A 14,096-nucleotide genomic window follows, 5' to 3' on the forward strand; every position below is an offset into this window, starting at 1 on the left:
TTCCCCCAGTAGGAATTTAAAGAAGTCCACCAACATTACTCTTCACTACGATTCTTTTGAGACAGGCAGACATTATAGTTATATTAAAATTCAGTTCCAGAAACATCTATTGTGTGCCTATTATGTACCAGGTACTATATTAGGAGCTGAGGCTGAAAAGTAAATAAATCACAATTTTAGAATAACTCTTAGCAAAAGTCACCTTATGGTTTCATTAAAAGACAAACAGCAAGTATTAACATTTCTGATCCAACAAAAAAGAAATAGTTCCTGGTTCTTTCAAGGGCTACTAGTCCCCCACCATTTCTGAGATGTTTCTTATTTCTTTAACCTTCCCTCTCTTTCCCCAATTTCTCTAAAATTAAGGCAGCAGTATATCATAAGAGTTAAAAGAATGTACTCAGTCAGACTTAAGTCCATTTCCCACATTCTCATGTAGGCAAATTACTGATGCAGGCAACTGTCCAATAGGACTTTCTGCAGAAATGAAAATTGCTCTCTATTGTGCTGACCAATAATAGCACAGCCACTTGGCAAAGGATGTCTACAGAACACTTCAAATGTAGCTAGTATTACTAACTGAATGTATGATTTTATTTAATTTTGCTTAAAAAATGTCAATAGCCACATCTTGCCATATTGATCAGCATAGACGTAGTATTTTGCTCATCTATAAAATGGAAATTTTATATATATATATATATATATATATATATATTTTTTTTTTTTTTTTTTTTTTTTTTTACAGCAAAGAGGTGTTTATTGCGAGCTGGCTTGGTCCTCCGCGCACACACACAGCAACTGGTGATGCTGAGAGGCCCCAAGCCCAGGGTTTGCAGCAGTTTTATACATTCTTTGGAGAAGGCAGAGACCGCCACATACATCATAGCATCTCTTAGCAAATCATCACACTCGGTGGGAAAGTCAAATAACAACTCTAAAACATGATTAGCACATTCAATGGCAGGAACAAGGTGGGTAGGGATGATTGGTTACTACAAAAGGGATATTCATTTGAACTGATTGGTTTAAGCCAAGAGGGGTGTTCATGCTGAATTACGTGGTTTTCCAACACGTTATCAACCACCATAAACTACTGGGAGGGTAATCTGGCATCCCAGATATTTCCTTGTCTCATGCTGATTGGTGGCTGCTAGGAGGTTGCTATGGATCCCCACCTAGCCTGACTGAGTCAGGGACACCTGGCTCAGCAGATCTCTCCTGTTATTTGTAGATAAACAACTTAGCAGGGTGGGAATGTGCCTAGGAGCGCTCTATGGGTCTTTCCAGGGACAAAGGTCATGTCCCTTCCTTGGACATGCTTTGCTCTGAGGTAGAGGCTGGTTTTTCATTCCCCCTTTGTCTGGAAACTTGGGAAACAATCATGGTTCCCTCATTTGGGGGCCTATTTGGCCAGGCTCTACATCTTTGTAAACAGTAATCTCAGGAGACCGTCTTCAACTTCCCAGACTCACTCAAAATGGGCCTCCTATATCCATCCAACCTGACTTGATTTACCTATCTACACTGTCTATCCATCTCTGGCTTCATTCCCCCTAATTTTAGGAACTCTTTATTGCTGTAAGGAGAAGGGGCGACGGCTCATTCTGGCTGCTTCAGAGCTGAAAAGGGGTGTCGAACAGGTGAGGTGGCTTGAAGACACGGGGGGCAACGTGGGGGACGTGAGTTCCCTTTTAGAAGTCAGTTCCATTTGAGGTCTGGTTGGGGAAAAACAGGTTGTCATCTGGCGATGGGTACTTCAAGAAAGGCAAAGTTTCTATAGTTCTCTAACATCACATCATTATATAAGTTTTTCTGAGCAGGCTGAAGGCATTCCCACTCCTCTTCAGTAAAATCAATGGCTATATCCCTGAATGCTAACAGTAACACAGTAAAAATATTTAATTATTTTCCTGTCTTACATTCTTTCATAGCACCTTTATTAAGAACCCAGACTACTAAATCAGAAATCTTGTACTAGTCCAGCAATCCTGGTAATACCCTCAAGTCTGAGAGTCACATATCTTGACTGCTTCTTCCCACAGGTTCAAGTATACCACCACTCTGCATTTCAAACAAGCTCCACTTGGATAAGCAAAGCTGAAGTCCTCCTCAAGTACTTGGTGCACGCTGGTGCAGAATGACTTGCTACTGCAAGTCAAGGGCACAGGTGGCACCGGCTCCTTGAAGCTCCATCGCCAAAAGCTGGCGGCCAGCTAACGGTGTGCCCCTTTTCCGCGCCTGCCGTGCACAAACCCAAGAAGCCGGCAGCACGGTGCCACAAGGACCCCTGACCCACCAAGGGCACCGCAGCCAACAAGCATGCGCCCCGAAGGCCGCTGCCACCGAGGACAAGGGCAGCAGCAGCAGCAGCAGCAAGGCCAAGAAGGCAGCAGCTGGGAGCAAGAAGTTGAAGAAGGCAGCCAAGCCCAGTGTCCCCAAGGTGCCCAAGGGCTGCAAGTCTAAAATGGAAATTATAAAGGTCACTATCACTTGATGTTCTTGAACAATGTAGTAAGACAATGAACTGAAAGCATTAAGTTCCTATGAGTTAAGTACTGTTATTCATATTACATTAAATTATGTTTAGACCTAAGTTTATTGTACTCAAGTGAGTTTTGCTCTTTTCGATGGTATTGATTTAGGTAAGAAGCAATAAGTTTCTCCAGGCCAGAGGTCATGCCATGCTCCTCTTTGGGTCCCCAGTGTTTAGAAAAGCCTGGCAAAGGAGAAATGCCAATAGCTAGTTTTTGAATTGAGCTGAATAGAGCAGGTGTTGATGGGGCTCTATTGCTCCAAATAGAAGGGAATCCAAGTGAAACCCAAGTACGGTTCTACTAATTTCTAGTGTTGTATAAGGGCTTTGGACCAGATCATGGCTTGGCTATTTTCTAGTTGTGTGGCCTTAGGGAAATTACCTGACTTCTTTGAACCTTGGAATTGCCATCTGTAAAACGGCGACACCTCACAGAGGTGAATGAAATGATGCCAACAAGCAGAATTTGAGTGAAGAGAGCAGAAACCTTCTGTCTCTCTTGGGTCTGTCCCTGGATGTCATTCTCCACACTGTAGTGAAGAGGCCTGGATGGCGATTACATTTTTTATTGAAAATTCAATTGTTTTTAATTTCTTCTTCTGAACTTCAATTTTAAAATGCAAATATTCCTTAAAACACTGTTCCCTGGTCATCTCAATCCTCCACACCTGAAAGTACCTAATGAACTTCTCCCTGATGACAGGGTGCTGAGGAGATATGAATTTTGATTCAAGTGCAGGTGTTTATGAGTGCTAATTTTGGATTATGCGCATCACACAAGGAAGACAATCCTGGGTACAGTGGGTAGGAAGGCAGAGGAATCCCTACTTTGAATCAGTTTTTTAAAAAAAAAAAAAAAAAGAAAAAGAAAAAGAAAGAAAGAAAAAGAAAAAGTGGCTGAAGCTTTATCCCAAGTTACTGAAGAGAGCCTCACAAGAGCAAAAACAGGGCTACAGCAGCACTTAGGCACAGATTTGGCTTCACAATGCACAGGTCTTAAATAATGTATAGGATTTTTGTTTTAATAGAATGTGTACTGTTAGCTTGGAGCTCTTCAGACAATAGGCACTGCAATAGGGGTTATTTTTGCTTTTAGGCATATCACAAAATGAGACACAATATAATGATTGAAAACTTGAAAGTCCAGGTGTAAGAATGTGGACCTTGTAACTAAGGATGTGCTGGAATTTTATGAGGCAAGAGCCTTCAATGAATTTAAGAGGTGCTAAGAAAGAGTGCACTTATTTGGTATTTATATCAAGCTTTTTCTCTCTAAAGATCAAAGCATTATTTCATCATCCCTCACACAGGGAGGTTAAATGGCTTGCCAATGTCACACTGAGAGCCTGGTTTTCTGGCCTGCAGTCCCAGATCCTTCTGCCTCAGGATGATACACAGCAGTCTCCTATCTTCAGTACTACACTGTGGTGAGGCCCTATCCCCATAGCCCCCCAGTGAAACAGGAGATACCTCCTCACGATAAATGGAGCAGGCAAGCCATCCTGTGAGGATCAAAGAACAGGTCCGGCTTCTAACAAGCCTGGTAGTTCGGCCAAGGACTGAATGGGACAGCACAAGACTAGCCTCTCCAGTAGGCACATTGAGTATTCAGGCAGAGCAAAGCCAACAAGTAAAAAAAGTGTCACTTTTGAATCACATACAAAGTTCTCAATTTAAAAAAAAGGCTATTCAACTTCAGCATATGTGAGTTTTGAGTTTTTGTGTTTAGTGTTACTGCTTAACACAGAGTAAGGGTTAAGTCCACAGATCTTAACATTACTCTCCAAGTTCAAATCCTGGCTACCTAACTTAACAGTTATGTTACCTTGGGCAATTACTTAACGTTTCTATGCTTCATTTTCATAAACTTGGAATAGTAACAGTAAAAACGCAAGGAGTTGTTGTATTAAATTAATTCATTCATATACAACACTTAAAATAGTGCTTGGCAATACAAATAGCAAACATGTACTGTGAAGGTCAGTGTATACATGTTTGCTATCTAAGAAAAGCATCGTAGCTATTGCCATTGTGACGGTGGTCGTTGAAATTACTTATCTTGGAGGAAGGAGGGATGACTATTTTCATTGGCCCTGGGTGTAGCCCAAACCAAACTTCTCCTGGAGGAGAAGATAGCCCCTAAACTGAACATATAAGCTCTGGGTTAAAAAGCAGGAAAGGGAGTCCAGATGGGATCAGCTTTCTGAGAACACGCCATTTTCTGGAAAGCCCTAGCATTTGCATTGCTCTACAAGTCTGATCAGCAAGGAAGACAACAGCACCATGAAGGAGGTCAGTTGGCTGGGCAGGCTTGGCTCTGAGCTCATAGGTCTCACGGGAAAGAGCTAGTTAAGCTAAACAGTGCTCACAAGGGCGACGGTGAAAGTCCAGAAAGCTCTGGTTCATCTTGCCAGCTCTGCAGCAAGACCATGCCACACCTGACTTCAGGAAGGCTGGATAGCAACAATACCCATGATGGCTGGGGCTTAAGTCCCATGAGTTTGCAGACCCAGAATCTCTCAGGTAAGAGTAAGGAGAGAATGTTCAGAAAGGCAAGATGGTATTTTCCCCCTCCTCGCAGGCCTGGTGAGAGGCATCTGTTCAATCAGACAGTAACAGCCAACCTTTCCTATAAACGCAAAAGCCTGTGTCTTTACCTGCTGATATTATTTCTTAACAAACGAGTATGAATGCCTGAACCCCAAGAAAAGGAAATAAATGACATCTCCTGCCCCTTTTAGAGAGGATTCTGTTCACATAAGCAAGGGCTAAGCATAAAATTCATTCACTTTACTTAGAAGCAGATGAAAAATATTGTCAGAAATAATTCACTTTTATTCTTCTTGTAAAATTGAAACACAGCAGCAATTATAAGAAAAATCACCTGAATGCAAAGCCTTTTTTAAACTTTAAAACAGTTATATTTAAAAATAACATTAATTGCCCCTAAACTGTTCAACTGTAGGGGGGAAAAAGATCTTCCTTAATGCAAATGCATTTAGTTGTATTATGGCAATAAATGCAGCAGTATTAGTCAATGGCGTTGTGAATTATTTCCTAATTATGAAAGTTAATTTTCAATTTGAAAAGTGACATCACCAGGGCAGAATCTGTGCCCCATTAGTATTTGCTGAAGGACTAATCATCCCAATGTACCCCTAAACCTAGAATCATTGATTTAATGTGCTTACACTATGTTGTACCAAGTATACCTTTGTTACTAGTATGCTAAACATAACATCCGAAACATAAAATATAATTAATATTTTTAAATATTTTCATTAAAACATTTTTTTTATTTATTTTTTAGTTTTCGGCGGACACAACATCTTTGTATGTGGTGCTGAGGATCGAACCCGGGCCACACGCATGCCAGGCGAGCGCGCTACCACTTGAGCCACATCCCCAGCCCACATTAAAACATTTTTAAGAAGAAATTCCTCATGTCAAACTGCTTTATCACTTTGGTAATACCTCTTCTGGAAAGATAGATATTTTACTGACTTGACTTCAAAAAATGTATGTTTGTATTTAAATTCCTGGCTACTTCTCCCTGAAGGTGTGCAGGGGTCAGGCTATAATTGTGTGTTTCAGTACTGCTCCGGGTATTGTTTTATATCCCAAAGGGCACCTGGCCTCTGAACCATGAGACACCTGGATTCCTCTGGTCTACATCCAAAAATTTAGGCCAGGGTAGGGTTTGGACTAAATTGAAAAGAACAAGATTTCAGTTATTATGAAGATACATAACATATGCAGTATTTTAGAAAGCAGGATTTTTTTTCCCTGTCCTTTATTTCCTAGATCTCAGTCAACTCCTAGTATCTCAAGGAAAACATGAAATATGGGCCCAGGAGAATATGATTTTATTCAATTGCATTTCTTGTTAGAGAGCTCTGCATTTCTAAGGTATCATTGGACATAAGGACCACAGAGAGAATTGCAAACCTCATACACAAGTAAATGTGCACCTGCAAATGCAATTAGCAAGCGCCCAACATCCACTTTGCACAAAACACATTAAAAGAGTCTGTAAGAACCACAGACAGAGACCTCAGACTCCCTAGAAGGAAGTGCCCAGGGAAGAAAAGCCAAATGAACTAAGACAGAGCTACAGGGAATGGGATAAATACAACACTTGAAAATCCAAAACACTCTCTGAGAACAAGAAGCCTGAAGTCAGAGACCAGACCAAGCCAAGCCTCTGCAGCAAAGGAATGAGGGAAAGATTCCCCTCCAATTGATTCTATTCCCTGGATGCCCAAGAATTTCCTGAACTGAATCAGCCCCAATTCCACCCCTACTCTTCAAAGGAGTGTCTAGAGACAAATGCAGAAACGTTGCTGCGTCTCTGGTCCACTTTCTCCCTGGGGAAGGAGCACCCATCCACTTCAGCCATCAGAACATAGCTGCCAATGTGGCAGCCCCAAACACACCTGTACCAGTGCTCAGCAGAAACCGCCAATTTCACAGAATTTCTTCCTAATGTAATAAAGTAGTTCAAATGTAATTTTGAGCTTGTCATGGACAGAATTATTTTTTAAGGGGTGGCAAAGAGCTTTTCTACCTTTCAGGTAGGACAGTATTTATGTTATTACCCAAAGAGGAAAACAAAGGAAAGCTTTGCACCATATGAAAGAAGTTGGTGTCTCTTTCTCTTACCCTCCTTACCTCTCTTTCTCTCTTCTTAATAAGGGGGCAATAGAGACAAACTTCATACTTTCTTTGGATCCTCTTCTTCAGCTTCATAGTGAATATCATTTTTTTTCTGAGACTATTTTTACCAAAAACAATGAATATGTTAGACTGTCCACTGGTAGGTGTGGTTTGAAGAGAACACTATTCTGGTCCACGTGATCTAGCTTCATAGTTTTCATTGTTGTTTAATATCCTATCATTAAAGTGTCACAGTTTTGCCTGAAGACACTGAACATGAAAAAATGTTCGATTCGTGGAGGGATGACCAGCATCAGTCCCTGAAATCAGAGTAAAGCAGATGGGATGAATGGGGACACTCACCAGCACAGGGCATAGCCATTCACAAAGGGACCCACTGCCATGCAGGGTGTGCCCAGGACTTCTCCACAGAGCTGGGACTCTGTATGTCTCAACCCTGGCACCTCCTGCTAGCAGTGCCATACATGGCTTTATCCCACTCTTGACTTAGTTTTCCCTTTTATGCCAGGGTCAGGGATCCACTCCAGTTTCATTCTGGATCTTCTTGTTTCCTATGCTTGCTCCCTTTGCCAACTGGCCATGAGTTCACTACACACCTGTAATCCCAGCAGCTCAGGAGGATCACAAGTTCAAAGCCAGCCTCAGCAACTAAGTGAGGCCCTAAGCAACTCAGTGAGACCCTGTCTCTAAACAAAATATTTTAAAAGGGGCTGAAGATGTGGCTCAGTGTTTAAGTCCCTCTGGGTTTAATCCCTAGTTCCAGAAAAAAAAAAAAAAAGGAACATGACACATGAATAAGTAATTACTAGGCAGTGGTGTAAGGGCTAAAATAGAAGTAAGGTATTGTGCTAGAGGAACACCTACCTCTACCTGGGAGTGTCCTCATGGAGCAGGATGCAACTGAACTGAATACTACAAAATTAAAAGGACATCACCAGTTGCTCATTCCAGAGAGAATGAACCACAGTGCAGAAGGCTGTGGGCATGAAGTGGCAGGTTCACATGATGGTGAGAAGTCTTGAGTGACTGGAGCAGAAGGTTTCAGAGGGGCCAGGAGGAAGGCAGAAACAGTTTGATAAGATCAGACTTTTTTTCCCTTTATGTAGCAAGGAATCCGCAGAGGTTAAACAAAGGAATGCTATTTCCAGGTTTGAGTTTTAAAAAGGAAACAAAGTCTACAGATTGCTTCTAAGAGGAGGGAGGGAGCATGCTTACTGGCAAAGAGAAAAGCAAAGGGAATACAGCTAGAGGACTTATTCTGAAGCAGTGGTTCCTGATCAGAGTCGTTATCGCCCCCTAGGCACATCTTTGGTTATTGCAGTTGAGGTGGAGGGTAGGGTAGAAGGGTACTTTTGAGATTTAGTGAGTAGCCACCAAGGATGCTGCCAAACATCCTACAATGCACAGGACAACCCTCCATAACAAAGAACTGTCTGACCCAAAGTGTGAATAGTGTCAATCAAAGTTAGAAACTGTTCTAAAAGAGGGTGAGGTGATCAGAGGACACAACATGGCAGAGTACACAAATGAGCTTTTCCCAGAAAGACAAAAAACAGATCAGGGACACTGTAGGACTTCTAAAATTGTTGTTCTGCCACTATATACATGCTGGATGACGCTCATATGCCCATGCTGACACTCTGCATCTTTCCCTCTCATCCCAGTGAGCTAGAGGGATGGCCTTATTGGAACAGCCTTGAATCTGACCCAATTGGTATTTTGTAAAGGAAATCATTTGTAAACATCAATACTTGATTAGTCACGACTTGCTTGGGATCACAGCTGATCAAAGCACTCTCTAGGCAACACTGAAGTGCAAATCTCTGCCTCAGGCACTGCTCTAAGGGAGGAAGAACAACAACATCTCCCTCCTAGCAGAGCGGTGACCTTTAACCCCAGTGCAAACACATGGAAAAGCAACTCCTCCCACCAAGAAAACCAGCAATTCCCCAGAACTTTCTCTACTATACTCCAGGCTAGAAAACTTTCCCAAGGGAACCAATCCAACCTGGCACCACTTTTTAAATTCATGTCCCCTGTATGTCCAGGTTTAGCACACCCAGAGCCTTTAAAATGCAAAATATTCAAATAAGCCAAAGACATGTTTAAAACCCAGTGTGTGTTGAAAGCTGTGAGAGCAAAAATACGTTCTAAACAAACCAAAAAGGGAAATAAAATCCCTTTATTCAGATAATGTCTTTTTTGCTGCTTCTGTTCTCATTTCTACCTGGGTCCTTGTGGCTCATCTTTGTCTTATTATTGCTGTCTCTGCTACTACAGTTCAGCAGTTATTTGGATGCAGGATACAAGCAACAAACATAGTAGCCAAGTTGAACTTCGTAAATTGGAGAATCTGCCCTCTTGTTGGTTTCCGAATGAGAAAAGGGGATTTCATTACAAAGACAATGCTGGTGAAAGTGCCTGAGCAGGAAACAGTTCTTCCAGTAAGTATTCCATAGATTCAAACTATGTGGCTGAGGAGAGATATATGCTTTTGTGATAGACAAAGATTAAAGGGATCTCTGCAGAGAATTTAGTCTGCATAGCATATTTCTGGAAGGATGCAATAAAAACTAGCATCAGTAGTGGCCTCTGGAGAGGACAAACAGAGCAAGGAAAGGAACCCATGTACATGTATTACCTGTTTCTAAAATAACAATTTTTAAAAACAAATGTTAAAAAATAAAAAAGCTTATAAAGACAACACTAAGTTAATGAATCCCCAGTTTCTATACTCTGATTTTTGTTTCCTCTTGTCTGAATGGTCACAGGACTCTTAGAACTGAAAAAAAAAAAAAAAAAAAAAAAAAACCTCAACTCTATTGTGGGAGCTTTGGATTCACCTCTGAATCAGCCCTTGTTTCCAACTACCAGGAGTTTCTCCATCTGGAGGTCTCACCCTTGACACCTCAAAGACAATATACCCAAACCCCAAATCCTCTTCTCTCCCTTTCTCCTTCCATCTTCCCTCCAGGTCTGATTCTCTTCCAATATTCTCAATCATTATTAGAAAGAATTACCCACTAGACTTCCCAATAAAATCCTCAGCATTACCCTGGAGGCCCTCTATTTCCTTATTTCTATTATATTCACCAAATTAGTGAATATTCCATCTCTACAGTTTTAAGAGAGGATCACATAGGTGCCCTCTTGTACTATCTCACTGGCCTTTCCCAGCTCAATACCATATTAACTATATTCCTTTCCTAGAATATGAGCTCCCTGGCTAGAAGCAGCCAGAAGGCTTCTGCCATCCCCACCCCAGTCATCTTTCTCAAATACGCTTAAGATCACACTTCAGAACCTCAGAGAGTTCCCTGTGGCCTGCACAATGAAACTTGAATGTTCTAGTTTAAATGTGCCTTGTAAATAGGTTTCATCCCTAATACATAAGCCGGACCCTGACCACTCTGCTCCATCAAGCCTTGCTCACTGATGCCTTCTGCATGCCTCCACCCCTATGCACTTGCTGTTTCCCTTCCCACCCTACCAGACCTTGCCCAAAAGTGAAATTTCTATTCACCCTCCCAGACCTCCATTCATATCATACCATCTCTGAAAAGCCTTTCAGGGTCCCTCTCTCCTCTGTGCTCCTCTAACACATTGTATATACCCTGATGATAGCTCTAACCACACTCTTTCCTAATTATTTATGTTCCTATCTCCCCTGCCAGAATGTGAGCAGCTTTAAAATAAATAAATAAATAAAATAAAGCTACTATATTTTATTCATCTTTAAATCCACTGCACCTCCCTGCTAACATTGCACATAAATATTGCTGAATGAATTGGCTGAAAAGTACTTTGGTAAAAATGTAACACATTATCCCAAAATTTTATAGACCTCTGTGGCTAAAATCTCATTTCTTTGCCCTCTTCTCTGCATACCTATTGGCACGCTATCACAGGTCTCAGGAGGGCCAGTTATTCAAAGGGAACTAACAAAGTGCCTGCTATTTGTAAACAGGGCCATTTGTAAACCCTCTGGGCTAGATTTAGAGATTGCCTTTCTAACTCTGACAATGCTCCTTTGAGCACTCTAAGAAGCATTTCTTTTCCAAATGTCTTGAGTCCTATAAGTAACCTTTGTTTACCCTGCAAACACTTTCAGGGAAGCTGAACAGAACTGAAAAACAATGTAGTGACCCTGCAGGGACCTACCAGGCCAGTGACTCATGCCAGCCTAGGAGGGGGAGTGGGGCTTCAGAGACTCAACTCTAATCCCTGCCCACTTCGGCTACTTAACTGCTGGAACCTCAAAGGCTCTCTGCTCCCCAGTGAAGACCATGGCAGCCCATTAATCACAAGCTTATTCAAGTAAAATAGCATCATAAGCAAAGTGATAACCTGAGTGGCTTGAAGAATAGGGTGCAACAGATTACAGCAAGATTAGGGAGGGACACTCATGTAAATGGAGCCCAAGGGGGCAAAAAACCCACCTGGGCTGTCAGACTTAAGGATCTTTGCTTTGCTGCTTTCTTGGCTTGGAATTGTTCACCCTGAAATATGGACATTCAGGTTCTGTTGAAATGTCACCTCCCACAAGTCTGTCCTGATGATCCAATCCAAACAAGCAATAAGCATGACTCTCTGTCTCCTCCCCCTACTCTGTTTTTACAGTATATAGTGATACTTTGAGCTTACACCTGCCTGTATTTCCACCTATCTGTCTATATGCTAACTTCATCTCCCTTATTCCCCCAGGAGGACAGGGATGTTGCCTGGTGTTCCATTCTCAAACAATCCAAGCACATAGCAGTCTTCCAATATGTATTTGTCACATTTTTAAAAGCATACAAAGAAACAAGATACAAGGCATTTGACACTTGTAGACTGTACAGTGTCATGTGGAATGAGGCCAAATGATTAACCTGTGGGGCTGTTGCAGCTGACCCCCATTGCCCACCCATGATAGAACAGTATGGCACACCGTGTAGCTCCTCCACCCATTCAGCCCACCATTGTCCAGCAGAGAATGTACAAAGCCCCAAAGCAGGATTCTTTCATGGAAAGCTGACAACACTGAAGAAGAATCACAAACCTCATAGGTCTCTGGAGGTGATGGGCAGGATTGGAAGAATGTTCAAGAAACTAAGACGATAGGGAAAACAGCACAGAGTTCTGAGTTTGGGGTGATAAAAGATGAAAGGAGAGGGGTTTAGTAACCAGTTGCTATAGTGTGTGTTTGAGCCTCCTGGACCAAAGAGGGGCCTCCTATAGAGTTATGTGTGTCCTATTGTGTGTCTGATCTTACTTTACCCTCATACCATCCTTTCCTCCTCAAGGATGCAAAGCTGGCCAAGCAGGAGGTTCAGCAATGGGCTCAAGTTAGAGAGATGAGCTAGAGCAAGAGTATCAGGGACCCAGAGCTGAGAAGTCTGCTCCTTCAATGACCCCTTTCTTATTTGGGTATGTGCTATGACTCACCTGCCTAGAAAGATGAAACTACCCTGGAGGTAAAAGAGAGCCTAAGTTACTTTCAAGTCAAGTGAGCATTGACCACTCCACAGTGTGGTGGTCTCCATCCAGCCTGGCTTTGAAATGGTACTCACGGTTCAGGGGTGTAGAGCGGGTCTGAGCCATGTCGGACGTACTGAGTACAGTGGAACACCCTGTAGGCCAGTCCTGCCAGAAAGTCTCGCGGGCTCAGGTAGCCAGCCACCGGCCTCACCGTGAAGCCAGACCTCTCTAAAGAGACAAGAGGAAAGCCAACTAAGTATTAACTTGACATGGCCTGAGGGCCCATACAGGGGTTCCTGTTATTTATAAGGATGTTCTAGAAACAAAGTAATCAAGATTCTAAACTTTTGACTACTGAATGACATATCCTGTTAACAACTATCACATTTGGGGTTTCTAGTGACTAAAATTCTCTCACAAATTATGGTTCCCACAGGAATAAGACATTCCTTAAGAGGGAAAGGTAAAAAACTGAAGTTAAAAAAAAAATGTGTGTGTATATACACATACATATAAAGGGATTTCAATTCAGAAGTCAAATTAGGAAAAGAAATCCCAAAGACACAGGAAAAGATTAAAATCTCAAGTGATTGTTATCAAACATTTCCTTGTATCTTTCTAAAAGCCTCCCCTGGGGATACCCTCTTCCCTTTGCTTGTGTTCCAAGGCATACAGCAAGGCACCCTTCACTAGCATCTAGGGATCAGTTCACACTGCAGCTTCCTATGTGGATACCTCTCACTCCTTCATCCTGTATTGATGTTTTATGTGATACTATATTAATTACTAGGATTTAAAGAGGTACTCTGGAGCTCTACATGCTATATTTATGGTAAGAGAAATAAAATAAGAGCACAATAAAATCTGTAAAATTACCCTATGTCATTCAGTTTCATCAGTGTTCTCAGGTTCAGGGTGACCTATCTAATGCTACTCTCTAATGAAGGCCCAGAAATCTTACAACTTTCTATTTTTTTCTAAAACACATTTTATAAATAAATAAATAAATAGATAGATATAGATATAGAAATGGCAGCTTTATATTGTCCTCTTCTCACAAGAATGGTTAAATATTACATATATATTTAATCATATACATATATTTAATAGACACATATATATTTAAAGCATAAGACATGTTTTGACAGACATACACAAAGGGAAATGATTGTCACAATCAAGCTGTCACTGGAGAGGAGGTGTCTCCTAAGAAGGGCCTGAGGAATTCTTGGAGAGAACAGAGAACTCAACTCAGGACTAGTGGGGTTCTTGACATATGTGACAGGAAAGAATTTCAGCACACACCAGTCAGGGGCATACACTGAGCTTTATTTAGGAAAGCAAATACATAATCAGGGAGAATGACAACCACCTCAAGAGACGCCTTTGGGGATAAAGCAAGGAATGCTCTTTCAAGGGGAAA

At 41.7% G+C, this 14,096-nt stretch overlaps 1 protein-coding gene across 1 annotated transcript in view; it reads right to left on the reverse strand.

The window, feature by feature from the left end:
• The window catches only part of Tph2 (tryptophan hydroxylase 2), a 99,511-nt gene that overhangs the window by 44,685 nt on the left and 40,730 nt on the right, over positions 1–14,096 (reverse strand). The window contains exon 7 of the mRNA XM_015482992.2: positions 12,766–12,901. Within this exon, the coding sequence (XP_015338478.1) occupies positions 12,766–12,901 (136 nt within the window). The remainder of the gene's footprint in view (positions 1–12,765; positions 12,902–14,096) is intronic.

The sequence above is a fragment of the Marmota marmota genome, unplaced genomic scaffold, assembly GCF_001458135.2.
Source record: "Marmota marmota marmota unplaced genomic scaffold, marMar, whole genome shotgun sequence".
In the NCBI taxonomy this organism is placed as follows: Eukaryota; Metazoa; Chordata; class Mammalia; order Rodentia; family Sciuridae; genus Marmota; species Marmota marmota.